Genomic DNA, 26,019 nt, shown 5'->3' with positions numbered 1-26,019 from the left:
TTTGCAGAGGTCAACATTTTGTCCCTTACAAGAAAATGTTTGTTTGCTTTTTGTTCTTACAACAAAACAGAATCTTTCTCTGATGTCAGCGTTTTAATTTGTATTTTTTGTGCGTGGAGTTTGTGGGCTGCTTTGGGCAGAAACAGTCTTATGGTACTGAACACATGTTGTTTTATCACTGAAACATTAAATATTTGGCATTCCAGGGCAATAACTCAGTGTTAGCTGTTTGAGGTAGCATCCTTGTGGCTGCCTTCTGGTGGTGTGACTATTTGTGAAACAAGCACACTGCAACTGAGCTGCTTCCTGTTGATCTCTGTTGTTTTAATGTTTTAGGGGTAGCCTTTTGCTCCTGGCTGGACTTTGCTCCGCTATGTCTGTCTGTATTATCGATTCACCCCCTTATCAGCTACTTTACAGTATTTAGGACTTTACTGAATTGCTGTCAAGCATAGCAACTTTATTCCTGCTGCACTCATACCCATATCTGGTATTCCAGATGCTATATTTGGAAGAAGAGGGTGGGGGACAGAATTATGTGAATGAGACCAGTTGTTTTGGTCTGCATTGGCCTTGTGTGACCATCCCTCCATGTAACTGTTGCTGTTGTGAAGAACAGAGTTTTGTGGTATTGGGAAACATAAATGCAGCTTGCTGGGAAATTTTTTGTTGTAATATGATCAAGTGATTGTTAAACTTCAATTTTATTCTCAATTTCATTACCTTCTGATGTCAGCATGATCATGTTAGTCTTTAGTGTGTGGTTTTTGAGGCCAGATGGTGTCCTTTGTTGGGTTTTTGAAGAGGGTTTATGTCCCCTGGGGTTTCAGCCATATCCTAGTTGCATGCATGCCTGTTGGTAGCAGGTCTGTGCCTTTGCTGCTGCTGCAACAACACACAGAGTCTAACCCCCTGCCAGACCTGGCCCTGCTCTCTTGTACTTCACTGTATTTACTTGTGTTTATCCAGCAAGTCCAGCCTGGACTGCTGGTCTTCCTTTGGGAGTTTGAGGAGTGGCAGGTGTGGTGACTGAGTTGTTTAAGAGGCAGGATGGTTTGAGAGGGGTTTGAGAGGCATCCATCTGCCTGTGATGAGAGCCCAGGGGACCCAAGTTTCCTCAGATCTCCTTCTCTTCCTCTCTTGGGAGATGCCTGCGTTGGCTTGAGCAATTTTCCCAGCAGTGCCTCCACAGTTTCCCTCTTTGAGGGAAGCTACCAAGTTATAGCAATAATATTGTTGCAGCTGCCAAAGGCTAGGGCCTTGAAGCCTGCTGCTTCTGCTTCAGATGTGAAGATGGGTTTGTGTGCCCAAGGCACATCTTTTCCTGTGATAAGCTTGCAGTCTAAGAAGTAGTATTCTGTGTCCCTGTAAATCTTGCTTTGCTTGTTATCTAGGTAGAAATCCCATTCATCCTCTGTCCCTTTGCATCAGCCTGCTTTGGTAAAACAAACTTTGTAACTTGCCTAGAGTCAGGACTAAAGATTTTTGCAGCCAGTAGGTTGGTTACTTTTAACCTTGAAGTGCTTAGTGGGAGGAGAGTTACTTATCTCAAGGCAGTGCTTTGTTTCTTTTCCTTCTTGTACAGCTCCCATGATGCTGAGCACAGCCTTTGAGGCACTTAATTTGTAGGGCCATATTCAATATCTGCATAAAGGAGTAAGAAGACATGAATAAGGATCACAGAAAATTATATGTATCTTGTGGGCTGTGTGTAGGGGTCGTCTTCTCTACACACTCTCTTTTTTGCCTCTGATGTGACACTGAAAAAAGAGAGAAGGTATAGGAAATGCCTCCTGTAGGGCCCCAGGGACTGTTACAGCATTGGCTCTGCCCCAAAAGTCTGTGTATTTCTTTACTAAGGTGATGATGACATTTTGGGCTTTTATTAGTGGTTTCAGTAGACATTATATGAAATTAAAACACAAAAGGAAGATTAATGAAATATGGCAAATAACAGAAATAGAAGTAAAAGCATCCAAGTACTGTAAAAACATGGTTCTCTTGCTGAAGAGCATAGGTTAGTCTTGGCTGCAGCATGGCAGGAGACTTCCCTCCCATGTTCTGTTCGTACAGAAATAATGAAATATTTTGTAATGAGTGCTCTCACTAATGTTTTTCACCAATGATTTCTTGGCATAGAGACTATCCAATTTCCAGCTACTGTTCCTTATGAAAACAAGTCTTTATCTTTTCAAAAGTGAGCAAGGACTGATAGTCTGGAGTATTTAAATGCCCGCCTTAAAACTTCTCATGTCTGCTTTGGCTTGACTTCCTCATCACTTGCTTTACAGGTTTCATCTGTAATTGCATCCTGCATAGGAATTTTGTTTGTTTATGTAAAAACATCCCCATGTAGTCAGAGAGGCAGATGGCTGAGATGATTAATCTGCTTCATTAGTAACAACAGTGGAGTCTGTCATAATGATTGTGAGGTTACCAGCAATATTCAGCCAGCAGAGGAGATATTTCTGTGCCCTTGAGAAACTCAGAAGAGAAACCTGATAATCTGCACATGCATCCCCTTTAAGTACTCGCTTCAACTTGCTATGTGGGTGTCTTTGGCAAACGTTCTGTTCTTTCTTCAGGGCTCGAATCTAAAACAGGTTGCAGTACGATCAAGGGCATGTTCCTGGCCGGTGTGGGTTACCTGTAGCTTATTCAGACTGCTGTTGTTTGCACAGTGACTTGCAGGATCAAGCCCCTGTAAAAGAATATTGTAGCAGTGGTGTTACTCTGACATAGGTTGCCTGTGTGGTCAGTGTTTGCTTTGGGATATTATAGATGTGCGCTTCTGCCTTTGTGTTACCTGTTTGAGCTTTGTGTCTTGAGTCATTTTTGTATTTGGTACATGAGTGATACATACTAATGCTGAAATTTGTCTCCTCCAGCAATAAGATGGTTTCGCTTGAATTGTGGGTGCTGTTGCCTCGGTTTCTTCTTTTGCTTGGTTTCTGCCCCCTTCTCCCAGATTTCAGGAACTCCTCCGGTGTTCAATGTAGTTTTCTTTACAGTCCTTACTGTCCTGTCCAGGTTTTACAAGGCTGCCTATCATGATTAATAACTGCATTAAGCATATATAATAGTTTACTAGCATTGGGATTTTTTTCGCTATTACAACATACAGACTTTGTCCACTATATTTCTGGGACAAAAATGGTATGTCCAAGAGGGTAGTCTTGACCAAAAGACTTTTAATCAACATGGGGGATAGGCTGTGTTTGTTCAGAAATCCATTATTATGTTTCTTTGCTCAAAACCAAACATAATTAGAAAGAACTTCATTAAAACTACAGTGAAAAATAGTATCAAGGAGAAGGAGAGGTTTCTACATATATATATATATATATATATATATACACACATATATATATATATGGAGATAAAGGTGTGGGGGGAAGACTATGTATGAGAGTCTGGTTTATATTTTAAGTTTACTGCAGACTAACTTTTGGAAAAGTAAATTTTCAGCATTGGCTTTCCTTCCAGTGAGGGAAGTGGAAAAAGCCTTTCTTATCTGTAGCAACTCACTGATTATTACATCCTCTTTTAAGCTGGTCAGGAACTTTGCAGAGATGCTGTATTTGCTGAGAAATAATGAGAGGAGTCAAAGCACAGAAGTTTCTTTTGCTAAGGACTAGTGTTATGTGATGCTGTGTGAGTCCAACCCTTGCTGGATATGGGAAAATCCACACAGAAGCTCCTGTTCAAGGAAATCAAACTTTGTTAGCTTTTGTTTTTTCCACTTGATCATTGCTTTTTGGGATCCTGGGGGTGGGCCTGTGTAGTTGCTTGCATATGGTATCCAGGCTCATTGAAGCAGGAGGCATTGGCTCAACACAAAATGCAGATGCACGACTTGGATCACAGGTACAGTTACTTTTTATGTGCTGTCATGAAACTGTGCAGGCAAACCCTGGAGTATTACAGAATGACATCGTAGTTTGTTTGTATTTTTTCAAGTACCCAGCCCATCCTTCTCCACCAAACAATACAAACACCTACACAGTAATACAGTAAATTAAATCCCCAGAATTAGTAATAATGGCCTAAGGTGGTTTTGCTTTTAGTCTTGATCTTTTCAAATAATAGCGTCTTGCAACTTTGTGTTTCAGACCTGAAAAACACAATAGACCAGGAGGGTGCATTTAGCTATTTTTTTTGTGGCCAACCACAATGAAAAACAAATTTGAGCACACAACATGATTGTTCAAATAATAGATGATATTTTAATAAGGTACTGATCTAGTTGCTAATATTTATTAAAATGAGAAACTTCATTGTGGAATATAACACATTGCACTGTTAAATTTGCCAGGTTCTGTCTGAGCTTGTGACGTTCAGAAAACAGAACATGTAAGTACAGGCTTCCTCTGCATCTGCCATCTCCTTGGCCTTGGCTATTCTGAGCATGCAGCAGCACATGTGTTTATGAGCTGGCAAGATCCAGAGCCGCAGTAGTTCATGCAAATACAAATGAAAATGGGTATTATATTAGAAATACAATTTTGCATATGTCACATTAAAAAAAACCCAAACAAACAAAACAGTACACAGCCCTCCCCTCCTGCAAAGAAAACAGTGCTGCCCAAGTCCTGGTTCTGGATTTGTTCCAATAAAATCAGGTCACACTTCTCTTTGATCTTACTTCAGTGTCTCTCATTTCAATGAATTGTTTTAGTGATGTGATCTGAAACTGTTCAAAGTTATAGGAACCCAGTACACTTGAGCATAATTAATATTAAAGAAACATGCATTATGCATATCTGGAGTATTAAAATTGGTCTGCAATAAGTGGAAGAATTGGTATCCACACTAGCAATCTTTTTTTATTAGAATATATTTTCTATTTTTATGCTCCAGGCTTTAAAAAATAAGTAAATAGAGTAATCTTATTGGGCCCTGGGAATTCAGCACACTTGCAGGGTATATTAGCAATTGGATATTTTACGGCAGGAGTGACTTGTGTGCAGGAGCAATTTTTGTGGACCGTTACAGGCTACCATGGGTAAGAAGGTGATTTGCTTTTAACAGACTTGCCAGAAGTGATGTAAAGTACACTTCCAGAAGGTTTGCAGCAAATCTGTGTAGCTGCTTATTGATTTTAAATTCTGCAGAAGGTTGATTTACAGAGGATGCCACAGGATCCAGAAAAACTTTTAAAGATACAGAGTATACTGTTAAGATAGCCCCAGCTCTGCAGCTTCAACTGCTGTTGATAACGTTCCCTGGCTTCTGCAGGTGCAATCTTCTCTCTTCTTGCAGTACGCCAAGGGCCCAGACTAACTTTACCAGGAGGAAAAATAGCTTCACTAATACACTGTGTCCCACAGTGTGAAATGTTCTGATAAGCTCTACTAGTGGTCTTCTAATCGCTCTCCGTCTGGCCTGTGCTGCCTCTTCCCTGTGTATCAGATTTCACCTCAGCGCTTGTGCGTCCTGGCTGCTGAGGTGTGTTGGGACCTTCCGCTGGGCTGTCTCTAAGGTTTTTACAACTTCTCAGCTGGAAAGGTCCACAGGCAGTTTGCCAGTTTCTAGCAACAGCTTTCCCCACCGCTTGGCTAGGAAGAGGCTGCTGCCTGTAGTTTCTCCCAAGCAATGAGGGGAGCCTCACATTGTCTTTCTATTTCAGACCTCTTTTTAAGCCAGTCTTAAAGCTGCTTGCATTAGAAAGGCATCAAAGGCCTTTCAAGGCTCATATAAGCTTGAAGTAGCAGTAATATCTTGCCCCAAGCACTTAACATTGGCTTTCCGTCTTAGGGGGTTTCTGAAAAACGAGGCATCAAAGTGTCTTGGTCATTGCATCTCCCAACTGTACCTAAAAGTCATGTGTAAAAATATTATCAGCTTCTGCAGTTCAATTGTGATTCAGAAGTTTCTTCCTGCTTGGGGGTGTTAAGTGTTTACTGAACAGGAATCAATTGTATGCATTGTTCTGGTGGAGAATGCGGAATGTGTTGTCATTTGACCTGATAGAAATTTGAATGCTGTTTTCCACAGGTGAAGCGTTAGCACGTTACAGTGTTGCCATGCTACATGACAGATGCACTGATAAACAGTGAATGAGAGTCCTTTTGGTTTGGGTTCTGGACAAACACATCAAGGAAGCAGAATTTGCCTCCGTGAGTTATTGCAAGAAAGTAGAAGTTTGGAGACAGGAGTATTATCGAGAGTCTCTAGTTAGCAAAACTTGAGGAGACAGCAGATCTTGCCCAAACTTGCATAATGAGACCATGTCAAAGCCAAGAAAGAAATCTCCTGACTGCATTTTGTGTGTTCAACATCATGAGGACATTCCTCTGGGGTCTCATTTTTTTTCCTTAAGCAGGGAAAATGAAGGATCTCTTTAGTCCCTGGGGTGCCATGGTATGGTCTCCCACTACTCTTGGGCGTTCTGCTTTCAGCACTGGAATGTTTCTGTGCTTGTTGCTTGCTCAAGGATTTTAAGTCATTTATTTTGTTTGTTTATAATAGAGTTCTGGTGGGAAGGCAGATGTTATGTGGGAAAGCTATTTTCTGGATCTGTTTATCCCTGTTATGTGGAATCTCACAGACCACCAGTAGCAAGTAGCTATTAGGCATCAGCTTTGAGATACTGGCGTTTTATAAGAGGAAATGTATTAGTTCTTGTAAGCAGCTTTGCAGCAAAACCAATGATTTCTTGGGATATTTTGGCTTGGTGTTTAAAATGGACATGAGTATGTCTTTGTTTCTATATAGTCATTTGACCTTTGAAATATTGGTATTTTAGGAAATGGTCTGTATTTGTTCATGCCTGACAACAAACAGCTGACTTGAATTCCCAAAATATATTGTCTAAGCGATACTTAGCTATGAAGAGATGGTTCTAAATAAATCTCATTTGAATGCCTGTATTCAAAGTTAAAAATCAAGGTTTTCACTTTCACTCATCTTTATCTTGATGTTTCAGGGTACTGCAGGGAACTTTGCAATTAAATTGTATGCTATAATGGTAGAAGAATAGCTGGAAAGGGCAAGTCTTTGAGTTCCAAAGAATTCCTGTTTCAAAATATAATCTTCAAGATCTGGCCTTCATATCTCTTCTGATACTTTCCAACACTGATTTCACAACAGGCTGAATTCACAAATTTTTAAGATTTAGGAGGGGACAAGTTAATATATTAATGTTTTATCAGTAAAAAGCCCTAACTGGCGTATCCATGCACTTGTGAAGACTAGAAAGCTTCTTAGTCTTGGGTTATCTGTTATTCTCGCCAAGAATTTCTAGGCTTGCAAATTGCCAAAGCCGCATGTGTTGAGAGAGCAAAGCAAACACTGTAGAAAGGCAGTTTTTGCATTTTTTCTCGTTCAGCCAAAGAGATTAGACTTAGATGGAAAACACTTTCCTCCTTAGGGGGAGGATGACCACAAAACTAGAACAATTTTTTTGTATTATTTGAAGAAAATATATATATAAGCACACACTTTGGTGTGTGTTTGAAAGAATTAAAAATCTTAATTATTTGGGGATTTTCTCAACAGTCTGTATCAGAATGTCTTTGGGGGTGCTTGCCTCCTGGGTGGTGGTGCAATGCAGGTTGGAGTTGTACCTCTTTTGAGTTGCAGCCTGGCTGCCAGGATGTGAGGCACCTTCAGGCTTGCTCCCTCTCGCAGCGCTCTGCATGGGATCTTGGTGTGCTTCTAGGGTATTTGGTCTGTTTGGATGCGTGAGGGGAAACATTTTTCAGGATTGTAGTCAGTTCCAAAGGAGAGTAGAAGGTGTGTGTCGTTTAGGAATGGCGAGTCTTTCGCCCAATTAGTGGAGTATTGTGTTTCATTGTAGAAGCAGTGGCTGATTCTATTTAATCCTGTGGGTAGTAAACACTGTAAGGATGAACTACCAGAGTCTCTGGAAGCCTCATGCTACTTGTTTTATCACTGCAGTCTAGTTTGTTCAACTGTTTTAAATGGGACCAAAAATGCCATGTGAGTTCACAGCTTGCCTGTGCATATGCATGCTATGGAAAATGAGAAATCTTGCTCTCCTGGCTTTCTGCTTAGGACCAACTTTGATTAGCATTTAGCAGAAAATTGCTGTAGACATGAAAGTTAGATAGGGAAGGGTTAATAAACTGGAGGGAAGGGTTGACATCCAGAGGGACCTGGACAGGCTGGAGAGGTGGGTCCGTACAAACCTCATGAAGTTCCACAAGGCCAAGGGCAAGGTCCTGCACATGGTCAGGACAGTGCCTAGCATCAGTACCCTGATCTGGTATCCCCAATGATGGGATTGAGAGCAGCCCTGCGGAGAGGGACTTGGGGGTATTAATGGGTGGAAAACTGACTGAGAGCCAGCAATGTGCTCTCACGGCCCTGAAAGCCAACCGTGTGCTGGGCTGCATCAAGAAAAGTGTGGCCAGCAGGGCGAGGGAGGGGATTCTCCCCCTCTACTCTGCTCTTGTGAGACCAGCACAAGAAGGACATGGACCTGCTCGAGTGGGTCCAGAGGAGGCCATGAAGATGCTCAGGGGGCTGGAGCACCTCCCCTGTGAGGACAGGCTGAGAGAGTTGGGGTGTTCAGCCTGGAGAAGAGAAGGCTCCAGGGAGACCTTACAGCGGCCTTCCAGTGCTGAAAGGGGCTACAGGAAAGGTGGGGAGGGACTCTGCATCAGGGAGGGTAGGGATAGGATGACAGGTAATGGTTTTAAACTACATGGGGTAGATTTAGATTAGATGTAAGGAAGCAATTCTTCCCTGTGAGGGTGGTGAGGCCCTGGCACAGGTTGCCCAGAGCAGCTGTGGCTGCCCCCTCCCTGGCAGTGTTCCAGGCCAGGTTGGACGGGGCTGTGAGCAACCTGGGCTAGTGGAAGGTGTCCCTGCCTGTGGCAGGGGGGTGGGACTGGATGATCTTTAAGGTCCCTCCCAACCCAAACCATTCTGTCATTCTCTGAATTTGTGACTGCAGCTCTGGAGGTAGTTCTTTGCTCTACTGAACCTGTTGGTGAGTTAACTCAGGGTCCTTGTGCCTCTGTTCCCATTTAAAAATGCGTATTACAGCACATCCCTGTAAGAAAAGTTGGGAGAAATCCAAACAGTCATTGCAAGGTGCAAAGGTATCACTACAATTAAGTAATTTAAAATCATAGATCTACATAAAAAGCACTGTTTTTCTTCTGGAGTTACTAGTAAATATAATCTATAAAATGGGAACATGTGGCTTTTGTGTACAGTCTTTACACCTCCCAGGAAGTTCTTGGTTATCAGAAAATTGTGTTTCACCAGATGTTACTTATTTATTTCATGATTGTGGAAAGAGATTCCAAACACTTTGGGTTTAGTCTTTGGTCAGTATCTGCAGGCGGGGTGGAATGTGGTTTTGGCATTTTTTGCCACTCATATATTTGAATGCAACCCTTGCAGTAGGAGGGAGGCCTAGAGAACTCTGAAGCACCTGGCAATAGGCTTCATCAAGGCAGGTTAATTGTGTCGTATGCTGACATAGTAATCATGGTGTGCAGTATTGGTCTTCATTCAGCTCGGTAGTGAATGGGACCTAACAGAGTAAAACAATGCTTTGCTCTGTCTGCTTCCCAAGGGTAATGGCAAGTATGTTTACAATTTGGAAATAAAAATTAAGTTTCACGTCTGCTGAGGAACCACGGCAAGACTTCGACTGACTTGAATCCTGACAGTAAATCTCTCCTTCGACAGGAACCTGTCAGAGGCTATTAGCCTTCAGGTTTCTTCTCTCTGAAGCTCTTCTGTGCCTGAGGCTTTGAAGAGACGCTGCAAAGCTCCTCCTTGGGTGAGGGAGTGCAGTCCAACTCTGGCCTTGCTTTTACGTGGTTTTGCATGAGTGCCCAAGGGCTACAGCAAAGCTCGTGTGACATTTGCTGTGCAGATGGAGTTGGTTCTTCGTGAACATGTGTCCTTTTTCCTTCCCCTCCCCCAACTGAATTAGTCACAGAAGTATTGTACGATAGGGCTTTCTTTTAAAAAATGTTTATAAGAGGCTTTCATTATATAGAAATAGCTACTTGGTACCCAGCAGTGATTGAGAGAGATTTAAAAGGTGTTTCAGAGTCTCTGTACATATTTATTCATCGCTACAATTAGACTTTTTGTTTGGTTTTGCATAATTATTAAATGGGAGAATAATAGGTAAGCAGCAGAAGTATGTTAAAAAGAAAAATCCACAATCATTTTTGTTTTCCTTCAACAGACATACATTGGCAGCGTGGTGATATCAATAAACCCCTACAGATCTCTACCCATTTATACTCCAGAGAAAGTGGAAGAATACAGAAACCGAAACTTTTATGAACTCAGTCCTCACATGTAAGTACAGTGAAGAAGTTTTAGTTTTCATTCTGTCCTGAAACAGATGGTACCAGCTGTCTCTCTCCTCAAAAGGTCTCTGTTGATTAAAGCAAGCAGAAGAAAAATCATACCACCACTCCCCCAAAATGAATTTTTATTAGTTCATTCTTATTTTAAAGAGAAGTCAAGATGAGTTATTCTTTCTGTTTCATGTATTTAGGTCCTGGTATGTGCATTTCAGAATATTTTTCTGTAATTGTTAGCAGGAGCCTTTATTACTGCATTGTAAAGTGAGTTGTCTTTTTCCAAGGAAATCTGTTTCTTTCAGAGTCCACACTGCCTTGTGAAAGCCTCTAGGTGTTAAATATGTTTGATCCATATAGCATTACTTTTGGTATCTGAAACTCTTAATTTCTCTTTACACAATACAGAAAACAAAAAACCCCCCGTGGTGAATGCAGAAAACAAAAAAAACCCTCGTGGTGAATGCAGAAACATATTGAATGTGTCTGAATGAGAACTGTAGGAAAAGAAAAGCTTGATCTCCTCTCCTCTGCGCTGGGTGAAAATGTGCCCATTCTAGGAGGGCAGTCAGAGTGCCATGAATATATAATGCAAATTTTAAGGCTAAAATATACAGCATACATAATATTGCAAATTGCATGATTTGCATATAATGTAAATTCCAAGTCTAAATTTAGGAATAGAAGACTTGGAAGTATGTATAATTTCTTATTCTGACTTTCATTCACCTTCTGTAATCCCTCTACAGGGGTGCCTATTGCAAAGAAGTCAGAGGCCTTGCCTTGTGGTTATAGAGAACTGACATGACCTGTATTATTTGTGCCTGGTCAGAACTAATGAGAGTAGTGGAATATGGTTAAGCCCTGTCCATAACAGGACAGGACTTTGATCACAGGTATGGGTGGTATGGCTGAAAATGAGGTCTTCAAGGTCTGTCTGTTGCAGTAATTGTTTTATCTTGTTAGATGTGGTGAGAGTAAACCCAGCTGTTCCTCTCCCCGGCGTGATGCTGGGATAGAGAAGTGTTTCCCATGAGTTGTGGGGTTGCTGTCTGACTTTGCAGTCACATATTCAGGAGACTGACCTGAGTGATCAGCGATTGGATAAGTGTCTAAACATGACCATAAATTTATGCATCTTCCTTCAGTGTTAGCTTTTAGGTTAACAGGAAATTATCTGTGGAAAGAGTTCTGGAAGTTATTTTGTTCTGATGAATTTTTTGTCTTCACACTTCATCTGTAATTTTTCCAGATACATTGGCTAAAATACAAACAGTCAGTTAATCAGATAGAATAAGCTTCTGGTAGTTCTTGGCCCTCTTAGATCTAAACTGTGGCTATGAAAAAGATATAGAAAACTATGGTTTTCTTTCTTTACAGCTTTGTTTAGCAAGCACAATTGCTTGCTAAAAGAACTTTCTGCTGTGCTACCTTTGTACAGCTGCATAAAATTTGCTGTCATATGATGGAGGATTTTAAAAATAAAATCTGGGAGTTAAATGACATTCTGAAAGTCAGTACTATGTATTTGGTTATATGTTGAATCAAATATATAGTAATATATTGATCTCCACATTTTTCCATCTCTCTTGAGAGATGGTTTTCCAGAACAGAAGTGGTCAACAGTCACTCTTGTATGTATTATGAGAGTCTTAGCTTGGTAGAAAAATATTTCATAAACATAATTCATCACTAATAACAATAATCGGATGGTCAGGCTGCCATCTCAGAGCAAGAACTTCTGGAGTCCAAACACTAGAAATCTACTTTAAGAGCAGTAGATTGAAGTGAGAAAATGTTGAATTTTAACTTATGTCAGGAGATCTCAACTGTGTCATAGTAATAGATTTTCTTTGCAAGTTTGGATAGAGTGCCAAGCCATGAAAAGCATAAGATTAATTTGTCTTGGACAGGTATGATCTCTCCACAAACTTTCCTTATTTAGTATTGCTCCTGTGTGAATATTTTGTCTTTTGATACCCGCTAAGTAGATAAAATATCTTCAAAAATACAGGATTAGGAAATAATATTTGTTATGGTTTCTTTTACAGATACAGTGTTTTCAAAATGTAGAAAGATAAAATGATCTTACTTAATGGTCACCTTGCTTCCCTTCCCACCTGTCTATAGATGCTTATGAGAACTGCAGAATCAAGAGAGTCACTTTTGTCTCTGCTGAAATTAGTAAACTTCTCACCACCTTTCAAAGATACTTTTCAAATACTGTACGTGTATAAAATAAGTGCTGTGTAGGCTGCCTTACACCATCTCTGACAAGCCTGAACAACTTTTCATCCCCTTTAATGTATAGTGCCTTGTAGCCTGAGGATTCATGCCAGTCCAGTTACTCTGTGAACATAAAGCCGGTACTTGAATGCTGGTTCATGGACCATGAGTTGAGCTTGCAGGGTGGCTGTATAGTCCTGCTACAGCCAAGCCTAGGCTGTTGACCAGCAGGGCGCTTGCTTACCACACTGGTCAGTATGGGCCAAGAACTGGCTTTGGAAAAGAGCTAGCATTATCCCAGTCTTGGAGATTGCAGCTAATTCTAGGGTTGACTGATCTGGGGGTAGTAGTCTGCTGTTAAAAGCAGGATCCAGGCATATCTGAGGAGGTTGCTGTAGTTCCACAGAGACCTTGCAATCTTCAAGGTGGTTTTTTTTAGCCGCTCAGGAACTTTAATGAAGAGAGGCTGTGAGACAAATTGCAGTTTGTGGTATTTCTTCTGATGTGGGGGTAAAAAACTCCATACTGATTTGTGGAGATGTACATACTTATTTTTCTTTGATGTGTAAATCTCTGTTGAATGAGCCATGGCCTCTTCAGAATTGATTGTGGGTAGGCCTACTGTACCATTTAAGTGTGCTTTGGGAAAAGACTGTTGGTGCCTATTGTGCAATACTGAGCAAAGCAAAATACTTGAGTGTTTATAAGGAAACTAATGCATATGACCTAGAAAGTGTGTCTGGAAATAAAATGATATATAGTGTGTTTCTTACTTCAGCATCTCCTTTGTACAAATAATGTAATTTTGTTATGAGTGCTAGCTAGAAAAATGCAAACAATTAATTGCAAAAAATTTCTAGCAGTAGTTTGGTTTGAGAATCCTATAGAAATCAGCTCGATATGGGACCAGAACTCTTCCGTCAGAAATAAATGTGCTGTTGCCTGTTGGCATGATAGCTCATATTTCCCAAGGTCTGTCATTTTGGAAAGAACCTTCAGGTTTGGGAATCCCAAGTCTTACACATCATCATCTCTGGAGCACAGTGCCATAAGATGTTCCCAGAGCTCTGGCTCTGTGTGGGGGCTCCTGGGAAATGAGGAATTTGAATCCTGTTTTGGTTATTTACCAGAAATTTTGTATGACCTTCTGTCTATGCTTGAGGTATGTCCAAGTGTTTCAGTGTGATGGATCGGTATAGGGAGGATGTGCTTGAGAATGCCAGCTGTCCCAGTGAAATATCTAGCAGGCTTGGTGAGCAAATGCAAATAAAAAGTATATAATGACATGAAGGAAATCCATACCTAGCGATTTTTTTCCATATGTGGTCATTGAAGGAAACAGAGGATTGAAAAATCTGTTCACGTGTGGTTTTTTTGCCCTAATCTGAAAGAGATGGGGAGTGAACACCTAGTCATCTGTTCTGTGTTTCCTCAAAAGCATCTGTGAGAGTGACTGACGCTTTCAGTGACGCTAGTTAATACTTAATTGCAGGGTTTGGGATTTTTTTTGATGATCTTTGGAAACTAAGGCCACAGACAAACTTTCGGCAGCCAAGCTGAATTTCTGGGAGAAAGTTTCTGGTCGGGTGATCTTGGGTAGTGCTATACCTGATAAAGTTTGATCTGAGAGGTTTTAATAGTTTATTCCCCTCTTTAATAGTTCGTTCTCTCTCTGTTGTTGTGGCACCATGTAATAAAGTGTTACTTTTCTAGGTCTACTGGAATTACTGTTTTCATAGTCTGTGGCTATTTACATAGCTGTAATAGGAAGTTTACGAAGCCTTTTAATTGCTTTTTTTCCCCCCAATGTTTTGTTAATCTTTTTGTCTTTATCTACAAGGCAGGATCAAACTTGTCTCTGACTTGACAGAGCAGAATATGACATTTCAGTGTTCAAACAGTTTGCTGCTTGATTTGTGCAGTCCTTAACACTTCTGTTCTGCTCTTTCAGTTGATGTAATTATTCTTTCAGTTGATGTAATTGCTGTTTTGCTTACCTTGTGGGTAAGCTAGACATGAGAGAGAGCCAAGCTGCCTATCTTATTTACATTGACTTCCACCAGTGACAAAGGCAGGTGCTTGCATCTTTGAAGCGAAGGCAATAGGAAATAAATAGCTTATCGTACCATTTATTTGTAGCCACCATGCTGTATCCCTTTCCTACCAGTAACAGATTTGCTTTAAAGGATTGCAGAGTAGGTGCTTTCTTGCATTTCCTTATCGACTACTATCTCTTCCTGGTTACTAGCCGTTTTCCATCTCTGGGAGGTAGAGTGGCATGTGGCTTTTTTGCTCCCCTTTATGTTCTGAAATGCCTTTCCTGCTCACCTTACAATAATCACAGATTATTTTGAGGACCAGAATAGATAGTGGCAACTGTACTGCTAACAGCAAGCTACAGGCAAATAAGAGCTCAGAGTCAATGTGCATTTTTTTTAGCTATGCACTGAAGTATTTATGGTGAATAACTAGGATATTAGGAAAGTATCTGGAGAAGGCTTTTATCAGACATCTGTTGAATTCCACTTAGGCAATTTTGCTGTATATTTTATTTACTTGTTATCAGCTGTTTTAAGCCAAACATTTCTGAAGAGACAATAGTTTTCCAATTTAGAAAGACTAAAACTTTTGCAGGCAACTCCTGAAAACCAGCTTACCTTTATATAGGATACAAGCTCAAAGATACGAACCTGATGCCTATTAAAATGCAAGAATGAAGAATTTATTAATGTTCCCCATTTCAGTGATCGTCATAATAATTATTGAGACAAATCATTATCCTGCGAATATCTGCAGTTACTTCGACAATAGATACAATTTGGTGTTTCCTTTTCAAGTTTTGAGTCAATGTAAGCAAGGAATATAGAAGTTACATTTTTGCTTCTCGCTTTTTTTTGCTGGTAGTCCAGGATTCCACATCCGTGGAAACACCAAGATTACAGTAACTCCTTTTTCCTCCTTGATTTAAAGACAATATTTTTATCTGAAGAGCTTGATAAAGCCCCAGCTGTGAAGTGTAACTTTTGCCTATGTAAAACTAAGCTTTTCCCCAAAGGTAGCAGAGTTTTAAGATGTCTTTATTTGTTGAATACGGGAATGGTGGGGTTGAGAGCTTGTGCCATAGTTTAGTGTCTTTCATTGTCCTGGTATGTTTATTTTAACATTTCCTTTTCAGTTTGTCCTTTCCTCATCTTCATTTGCTTTCATTTTGGGGTGTTTTTTTGGGGATGTGTTTTCTTTAAAATCCCAGCGCACCCCCCCTGTCCCTCCCTTCACCTTGCAGTATCGCCTTTTTATAGACCTTTTATTCTTATTCCTTATAATTCCTGACTTCTTCAGAGACTCAGTCCTTGGACTCGTTCAAGTGGCTTGTCAGTGTGCCTCTTTCAGAAGAGGTTTATAGTTGAGGGAAGATGGTCACTTCAGAGGTTAGTTGGCAAAATTAACTGCTGGGCAGGGAGGGAACATCTATGTCTGACAGAAATCATAAATAGCAATTAGGGAGGACTGCCAGTATCTAATTGTTAAACCCATGCTACAAATGAGTTGAAAGAAAAATGGGGGGAAAAAAACCACTACAGAGAATACTGAAATCGTATTTTGGAAGGAGTTGTTATCTCTTAACCTCTGTAGTGAGGCAGTACTGGATATGTTGTATCCATGAATGTAAATCCTTCAAGTGTATAGATGAAAAGGGAACGAAGCGTCACACTTGCTTCAAGGGTCAGAAGGACTTCATGCCTGAGAGAGCTTCTTCTGTTGCAGGCTGCCGGCGCACCCATGGGATGAACTGTTTCTTAAATTTTACACTTGGTAGGATACCCCAGAAATCCTTCTGAGAAAACAGAGTTTTGAGGAAGGCAGTTTTGATGTGGCCATATTGCAATGGCTGTGTGATTCTCTGAAGAGCATTGTGGAAGTGATTTGTGATCTTGAAGACTTAGGGTATAAAGCAAGGTTTCTCTTGCATACAATAAATATAGCTTTTTCCTGAAATTTGAGCAGGGCTAGTTTAGTTGGTTTGGATAGCACATAATGCAGCCACCTCACCCCAGTGCTTCAGAGGTGAATATAGCCTTATTGACAAGAACAGTAGTTGCTTGTTTGCTGCTGGTATTAGATTGTATGAAATTTTGTAATAATGCATAATAATACAGGAACTGATTTATAGCAGGATGTGTGGTTGTAAGGAGGCTCAAAAAATGAACCCAAGTATAACCAGCCTGGAAAAGCAGTGTATAAATGCATGTTGTGCTTTATTTTAGTTTTTAAAATGGTCTGGAGTGACATTTAGATTAGATTCCCGAGTTCACTTTGATGAGCCTTTCCTCTAGCCTGAGGTCCTCTAAGTAGCGCTGCCCTAAGTGAGAAATGAAAAGGCCCTTTAAATTCTTTTTGTATGGCACTGGTGCTGTCATTCTTCAGTAAGTGTCTGGGATACAAGATTTCCAACGTGAAAATATATAATTCTGTGTGTAGCCAGCTGTAGCACAGGTGGGGTGGAGCTGCCACAGCTGCATGCACACAGGCTCACCCAGACATCAGGCGGCCTGCTGTGTGGAGTCCAGGTGGAGTTTTGTGCTTTTATGGTATTTGAACACTTGCTAGGCTAGGAAGGAGTATAGTATATAGACTACAGGGGATATAAAAAACATCAAGACAAAACTATCTCCCAAAAAACCCCTGGAGGCAGAGAGGACTCTGCCTCTGGTCTCACCCTCCAGCATCTGTCTGTGTCTCAGAAGCTACAGCAGCATGTACTGCCATGACAAAATTATTCAAAAGCACCAGATCCACTGGCTCACAAATGATTTTGGTCTCCACAGCCATACCAGTTGGCAATACCATCAGTCACAGATCCTGAAGTCCTGCTGCCAGAGGCCCCCCTCTCTGGACAGGACCCACCTGGATCCAGTAGAACCTGCTCATCCATCAGTTTCTCATTTGGAGAGCTGTGTGTGATCCTAGCCAACATCCACGTGTTCAGTGGACTTTCTGAAGAAGCTTGCAAGAATGCAAGAGTTGGGTACCTTTAAAACACAATGAGTTTGTAAGGGAAACAGTTAAGATCTGTTTCACATGCTTCTTTAAATCTCTGTTTGTCGTCATGGTATATGAAGGAAGATAATCTAGAGGCATCCTTCATGAAGTAACTGCTGGCTTAGAGCCTCAACAAAATAACTTTGTTTTCAGAACTGTTTTCAAATATTTACTTGTACCTCTGTACACAGCATACTTTCACATTTGACTTCAGTCATGCTGGGGATCAAGTCAAATGTTTTTAGTTACCTGTGATGATCTCTCTCCCTTTTTTGCATGCGAGTGTATTTGTTATAGTCTATGTTTATTTGTAAGCATAAAAAAGTTTGGGATTTGGCTAGATTGTTAGAGCAAAGATAATTAAAAAAAAAAAAATCCTTAATATATGTTGGATAATTGGAGATGTGTGTTAATGCTTCAGTAGTCTAAACTTAACTTTTTTTGTCAGATCTCATTTCTCTCATTTTCCTGGAATGTTCTGACTAGTGTTCATATTATGCCATTGATATTTTTAGGACATAAAATGCTGAGATTTTTTTAAAATTAATTCGCCTTGTCACATAAAGTAGAATCTCTCTAATACACACAAAAGGCTTGTGAATCCATTCAGTATGACTGAATTCTGTGAATGAAGTGGGCACTTAATTAAATAAATGACCTGCAGTAATTTTTCAGTTTTGTAATGCAGTTCTCCAAATTTGTCAATATATAACTGCCCTTTGTCTCTTCTCAACATTTCAAATAGTTCTCCTTCCAGCTCTTCATTTTTATGGCTAGTCTAGAACTAAGATGAGCTCTTTTTTGTGCTGTTTAATAAAATGAACTTCTTCCAATTAGAAAATTGACTGATGTTATGGCAAGACTTGGAAATAAAAGCATTTTTGAACACTTCATGTGGCTTTAAATGTAACTTGATTTTTAAAAAAAGATCCAATAGCTTCATTTTTCTTTTCATTAGAATTATTTGACTTTTTGCGTACTGAAAAGTACTTATAAAGGAGACAATGCTGTGTTTCATTTCTTAAATGCAGACTGAAAAGTGAGGGCAGGTAGAAGCCCTGGCAGAAATGAGAGAAATCCCATTTTATGTGCCGTATGTACACGGACCAGAATTTTCATTATGTCGTTCCTGAATTGGCAGCATGGTAGTCTCTTAAGATCTGGGATTTCAAATTGCAATTAAGACCAGCTGTCGTCCTTTCATTGGAAGTGTCTCATTGTGTTTAATGGTTGTTTTTTTTTTTTTTTTTTTTTTTTTTTAAGCAATTTATAACACACCAGGAAGTGCCCATCTGCTATGCTAGGAGCCTTTGTCATGATTTTAGATACAGCAGAAACAAGGCTAATGTTTAAAGCCTTAAAGAAACCTCTGTAAAATTCCAACTCTTGTACCACCTTTAGTGGGCAGAACATTTTTCATTCAGTCTCTCTTTATCAGAAACTTTAAGCAAAACTCTGGATACATCATGGTTAATGTAGTTTGGATTATTAAAGATAAACTTTTTCATGTTATGAATCAGGAAATACACAGTCTTAATATTTACTGTCTAGCACACTGAATAATCTTTTACTTATGTTTTGAATAGATAAGAGAGCTAGGACTGGGGTTTACAAACAGAGGTCTGAACTACAAAGAAAGTTTAGTTGTGGTCATTTCAGTAAATTAGTTCAAATCTGCATTTTTCTTATATACACAGTTTCCTCTTTATATACTACAGTTTCCTCTTTATATACTACAGAAATGATTTTTAGTTGCTAAACCTTGTGGAGTTCAAACTACAACTGATCATAATTACTCCAAGATGATTCTTAGTGAGGATGTATACACAGGACAAAAAAAAAATTGTGCAGTTGATATCCTCCTTGAGTACCAGCAGAACAACCAAGGACGTAGATGAAATACATTGTCCCTGGAAATAGTCCACGTGGGCTGAACTGAAGCCTAGTGTTTGAGCACTGAAGGCGGCTTTTCATTTCTTGCTTTGACCATTCATGGAAAGAAAATTTTGTGTATATATAGCCACAAATCTGACGCACAAAATTGAGTAAATGCCATTTTATTGTCTGAATAGACGACGTTAGCTTGATGTTGTACCTGAGCTAACAAGCTCTCCGAAGCTCAGATAAGCTTGAGTGCCTACTTTGTCCAGGGGTCCATGAGGAGTACTTTATTTGGAAAAGAGAGTTGAGAGAAAAAAAATAAGTTGCTTAAGGCTTCTTCTTAACGAACTACTTGGTTTGTTAAGCAGACTTAATAGTTACTTGCAAAATTAAACGATTCAGTAACTCATCTGAGTAAAATAGCGACATACCTGTGTAATTACTTAGTGTTGATGTTGCCCATCAGATGTTTTCCAGATAACTGAATCACTTTTATTTGCAGTTTTGTCACTGTTGTCTCCGATAAACTTGTGGGCACATGTATGCTAGCTTTTGTGTTACGGAGTCTGGATTTCACATCTGATGATCAGCAACTTTAGCTTACAAATGGCTATGAGGTTGTGATAATACTCCTGTTTCTCCAATATTGCAATATGAATTTGGTGGTGATACTCCTATTTTTCCAGTATTGTAATATGAATTTGGTGGCGTGCTTGGCATTTTTTCCTGATGGCAAACTATTGCCTTCCATTGTGGTCTGTTGCACTGACACATGGCTGACATTTCTTTACCTATCTCACCAGGCAGAGCTATGAAGTCATTCCAAGATGTGTCTTTTTATATGAGATGCTGTAGCTCTTAGGTGTGTGCAGCATACTGGAGTTTAGTTGTGCTGCAGTATGCTGTTGACTCGTGAGATGAGAGCTTTGAAAGCGTGTCTCTTTCTGTGAAGTGGGTATGTGAAACTGGGTACCTGACTTCACTGTTTGTCTTTCCGAGTACTGGAACATGTTTAATCACTTTAGAATAAAGGTATAAATTCATTTTTAATTCACCAGTTAACAGAGTAGAGCAAGCTTATCTGAGAGTACTTGATACTTCTACAGTAAAATTATTTGCAGTGAGGGCAGTCCCTGTGTGAGGACAGTCCCTGTGTTGAGGACGTGGTAGCAATACATGCTCATTGTGGAAGCCAAAACTTGACTTGCTATATCTCTTCTCTCACTGCATCAGGAGGAAATTACTTATTTCTACCTTCTGACTTCAGGGTGATGCTTCTTAAGGCTGCAAATAAAAGCAAGGCTTTCTTTTTGCTAAAGCAGGAGTCCATTTTTTGGGACAGCAACATGGAACGCTGCCTGTTTGCTAAACATTTTTTCATGTGAAATCATAAGGGCAGAACTCCCCTCTCCTCTGCCTCAGGAAAACCCCATAACCACTACAGCTCTGTCATGGTTTCATTTGTGAGATCAAGAAGTCGCTGACATTTTCACACGGAGCATCTGTGTCCTGCCACTTACTCATACAAGCTCAAACAAAGCCCAGAGGTACATCCTCTTTAAAAAATAAATTAAAAAAGAAAAGGAAAAAAAGTGGCTAACAATATATCCCCATCTGTACAGGAAAAGTCAAGCTGTAATGATCATTGTTCCTCTAATAGGATTATGCAGTCTTTTCTTTGAAGTATTTCACTTCACCTGTACTCTCAGCCTGGGTTTTTGAAACAGCTATGGATAATCGTAAGGACCTGTGTTTAGACACAACTGATGTTTTAAAAATAAAGAATAATTATTTCTCAGCATTTTATTTTGATGAAATGTGTATTATGCTTAGCCACCCAAGTCAAAATGAATTGCAGTTTTATTTGCCGAGTTTACTTTGAGTGAGCTATTCATATTCAGCAGCATACTCAAAGTATGTCTTGTTCTGCAGAAAAAGATTTCTTTTATGTAAAATTTGGTTGAAGCTGATGTGAAGTGACCAGCAAGCTTCCCTAATTTTCAGTGCTGTATTAAGTACAGAAAAGACTCCAGTTTTCTGTAAAATATTGAGAGTCTGAATATTTTAGCATAGAAAGGGAATGACTGTTTTTCCCTTTTCCTCCCTGTCCCACTATCCCTTCATTTCCACATACATGCAAGAGCTCAGAGGTGCAATTCAAATTGTCTAGCATGTAGATGAAATAGTAAACTGGGATTTTAAAAAATTTTGTATCCTCTAGTTAAATTCTCATAGACGCCAAGCAAGGAAAATCAGTTTGCACCTCTTTCCTTACTGTCTCATTCAGCTGTCTGACCACTTGCTACTCCATTTGAACTGGGGAATGTGCTTCTTTATGGAATAAATCCTAATTTTTACAAGCCCAACCTCAGGGGCTGCAAAGCTTCACAAGGTCCACAGAGAAATGTGAGTCTCTTGCCACTGTCATGTCTGGTGTACCATGAAACTGCTTCTCTTGCAGGTGGCCACGTGCAGTTAGGCTGGCAGTTCAACTAAATGTCTGGAGCTTCTCACAGAAAATATGGCTACCAAAAATGTTCAGTGTATACTTTTGCACTAAACCCACTGAGTAGGGAGTGTTGACTGGTTTAGGCAGTCATTAAATCAAGCATGCAAGTGCTGATTTATCTTAAGAAATAAACTACATCTAAGTCAATAATTTTTTTTAATAAAACAATAGAAAAAAATTTCTGTACTTCCCTTCAAGGGTATCCTGGCCCAGGAAAGTTATCTTTGTAAACAGAAGTGCCTTTTCCCCCAAGAAACATGAAATCCTTGCAGTGCATGTTACAACAACCTGTCTTGCTGTAGGTTTGTAAGAGTCCCAGCTGTGTCCTTTCATGTGATCACGTAGGAGCTGGTTGGCCATTCTGGATAACGCAGCCTGGTATGTGGGGTGAGAGGTTGTTCTGGTTACTAACTCATCTGGTTAATGATGTGCCTTGGAAATGGTAGTTACTTGTTCATGCTAGACCCACTGGCTGAATGTTAGTATGGGTGAGGAGGTGTTGGTTACATGGCATCCAGCTGGCTGTTGTAATTTCATGGAATGGGACTAGTCAAAGGGGAATCCAAACCAAGCTGCTCTTCTGAAATACTCACGACATGGAATTACTTGCTTCCCCCCACCTTGGTTTATGTATATATTCACTTCAGCTGACAACAGCTGGAACCTGCTCCAAATAAGAGTACACTATTTTAATTCCCTTCTTTAGGCAACTAAGTCACGAGTTATACCTGTTGTTTGTCTGCAGGTGTTTATTGTGGGTACAGCTGGCACTAGTCCACGTTAGTCCAATTTGGTATGCCCTGGTGGGCCTTCCAGGGTTAACGTTACCAGGACAGGCAGTGGACCTGTCGGCTTGGTTATCTGCAGCCCCAAAGCTCTGTCCACTGCTCTGCTCTGCCACCATATTACATTAGTTTGGAGGATCCAACCTTGGACCCATGCCCAGGTCACTCTCCTGACACTGCTGGGTGTCTTTCACTGCTGGCTTACAGAACTGAGCTGTTGAATGCCATGTGGACATGCTTACTGGGGTTTGATACTGTTTCCTAAAATTTAGAGGGAGGATTTATTTTGTAGTCTGGATTAGAAAGTGGCACGGTCATCCTCAGCTTCAGAGAGCTGTTTTGTACCAGTTGAAGGAAAATACTGCAACATCTGGGTCATGGGCTCCTGGTAAAAGGCTTTTCTTGTTTTCCATCATACTAATGTGCAGCTCTGAAGAGATGCCTTAGATGTTGTTGAAATAGGCAGAAAATCATAGGCTTGTTTTTGGCTTTTGTCTACAGTGCTGGGGAAAGAACACTGTTGGTTTTCAAAAAATTACATTTTTTTGGACTGTCAGTATAAATGAAGTGATCAAAACTGATAAAACTTCCCACTTACTTGGAGGGGAAATGTGTGCCATCCTGTCAGAGGGAAAAGAATCAGGGACAGACTGAGCTATGGTGAGCTGTGGCATTGTGCAGGCATGGTGTTTGGGGAAGAAGCATTGGCTGGACCTCTCTGTAAGGAGGTTTTTGAGGTGAAGTCCATTGGACACATCTGAAATCTGCTACATCCTGAGAAAGAACATTTTCTTCTTTTTGTCCAGACCTCAGAATATTGGCCTGAATCAACTCTTCTGCTAAACCTGCAGGGTGTATATGAGCATTGGAGGGTATATTATATTCCTGGTCTACTGGAACAGAAAATAAATCTCTCTGGCTTCATATTAGACTGTGTTTTAAAGTGTTTTACTCTTCAAAATCAAGAATGGCTTTGTGTGTCCTTCCCCCTCCCTTCCCCTCTCTCCCTTTCCTTCCATAAATTGTGGCTGCCTCTTACAAATCGAATGGGCTGATTTACACAGCTTCGGATTTATTCTGCATCTGATAACATCACAGTTGCTAACATGAATAATAAAGTGGGGAAGTGCAGGCAAGAGGTGCTCTTCTGCTCTGTATATTAGCCACATAGTATTGTTGATAAAACAGGTTTCTGTGCTCACTAGGGAAACAAAATTGGAGAATATGAATGGAAGAAAAGGTTTTCCATCTGTCTTAGCACACCTCTTTATCCTGGTGTTTAAACTGGTTTTATTTTTTTCCTGATGGGCATTTTTCGAAGAGCAGCTGCTTGCCTGTGAAGGTCTATCCTAGCTGATGTTCCATCAATTTAGCTATTACTTTATTCACTCCAGTGGCAGGCTAATCAACCTTTTCTTTTCAAGTGTGTCAAAGTGCTGAACATGAGATAATTTGTAATTATGGAAAATGGGAGTACACTTTTTATCCTTAGGGCAATTATATTAAATGATTCTGCACTGTGAGCTACTACTATAAATAATCTCTACGTTTTTTTTTACTGAATGGTGAATTTTCCACTGAGCTTCAATGGGCGGGGGGAGCATACATAGCTGATAGTGATGATTTACAACATAAAACCTGAAAGTACTTCATTAAAATATGCTTCTACTTTTCCAAGCTCAGGTTATTAGGAATTTTTATACCCAAAAACCCTGTGATTCTGATGTTTTCCCACTGCATGTTGTGAGAGGAAGAAATAATTTGTTTGCTATTACAGGGCACTTCAGAAAAAGAAAAGGAATCTAAACGGTGCTTTTAATTAAACTTGAAAGAACTGGTATAAACCTCATTTTCTGTAAAATTCACATTAAAAATGTATGTACAATTTTCACTTTGCTGCCGTTCTTTTTAGTCTAGCATGGCATATATTATGATAAGCACCTCTATCCAGCCAGTGTGTTTAAATGCAGTTGAGCAGAAATGAAGTGATACCATGGCTCTGCTTCATGAGGAATTGGAATGATCGAGAGGTGTTCTTAATTTTCTTTGAAAGTAGCAAATGAGTTGGCAGTTGCAAGCCAAGATTAAGCAACAGATGTTTTAAAATGGGGACCAAGAGTGTCAGAATCAAAGCAACAGTCAGTGAAGATGGAGTGAAGGGAATTGACTCAATTAGTAGATGAGAAGAGCAATTGGAGGGAGTTTAAGATAGTCTTAACTAATTACTGTTAATTGAGAATGCTACGGGAAGTGAGAGGAAGAATGAAAATTATAGTGGAAAGAAGTACTGATAGCTGGCAAATACTAATCTTTGTGATTTAGGCTTAAAGGAAAAAGGTGGTAGAAGAGCAGTTCTCCTGAGCTGAATTTATGACAGTAAGAGCAAGGTTTTTGTCCTGGTGTAATTGTGGGTGCAATCTTGAGCATTCAAATGAAGTGCTAGCAGTTGATGCTCGTTTTGGGGTGAGTGGGTGGGAACCTTGCTCCTGTGTTCTGTTAGAGCTCATAGATGCTGTTGTGCAGCTGAAAATTGCCAGAGCCCTTTGGAAATCCCCCTTGAAGGCCTATTTGCTCTTTCCCTTTTTTAGAATTTTTGGGTTAGGACTTTGTGACAGATCTGGCCATCTGGAGCTATGTGGCTGAAAAAGCTGTGCTATAAAAAAGCAAAGCCTTCTTACTGAGCTAGGTGTGGGTGGCGTTTTGATTTCAAATTGCTTCTATACTTAAGTCTTAGCTAAAAGAGAACTCCAGTAAATATTTCTGTTTGTTGTGGTAGGAGAATGTCATTGTCTTTCATGGAAACCTAAAAATCAAAGGAGAGCTTATTATAAGGTATGGTAAATGACACTGCTGACACACTAGCTAATTCAAAACATATGGTTTATAACTGCTTTTTAAACTACAAATTATTCTAAAATTTTACTTAGGCTCTGTAATTGTGAGGTGGCTCAAGGAGTTATATGTGGTTTAAACCAAATGATGACTTTATAGAGCTGTGCTTCTTAAAGTTGCTAAAAGGAAAGGAATAGAAGGATTCTTTGTAATCGGTTGTTAAAATGTGTTAAACTAAAATGACCTTAAATGAAATTATTTTATATATTTGTAACAAATAGAGAATAGCACAAAATTATATTTTTTGAACAAATAGAGTTTGAACCAAAAGACTCAAAGCTGTTTGTTTTCGGTTTTTTGTTTTTTTTTTCAGTTTTGTTTTTTTAATTGCAAATATAGAGGGTGATAATAGATAGGAAGGACTGTGAGGTGTAATGATGTGCCA

At 39.9% G+C, this 26,019-nt stretch overlaps 1 protein-coding gene across 9 annotated transcripts in view; it reads left to right on the top strand.

Moving 5' to 3' along the window:
* Nucleotides 1-26,019, top strand: part of MYO1B (myosin IB) — a 114,475-nt gene that overhangs the window by 22,715 nt on the left and 65,741 nt on the right. For all 9 annotated transcript variants that reach the window (XM_026853102.1, XM_026853103.1, XM_026853098.1 and 6 more), the window contains exon 3: nt 10,181-10,296. In XM_026853102.1, the coding sequence (XP_026708903.1) occupies nt 10,181-10,296 (116 nt within the window). The remainder of the gene's footprint in view (nt 1-10,180; nt 10,297-26,019) is intronic.

The sequence above is a fragment of the Athene cunicularia genome (genome assembly GCF_003259725.1).
Source record: "Athene cunicularia isolate RWA chromosome 7 unlocalized genomic scaffold, athCun1 chr7_part1, whole genome shotgun sequence".
NCBI classification, from domain to species: Eukaryota; Metazoa; Chordata; class Aves; order Strigiformes; family Strigidae; genus Athene; species Athene cunicularia.
Note: the sequence above shows the minus strand (reverse complement) of the source record. Positions and strands in the feature narration are given on the sequence as shown.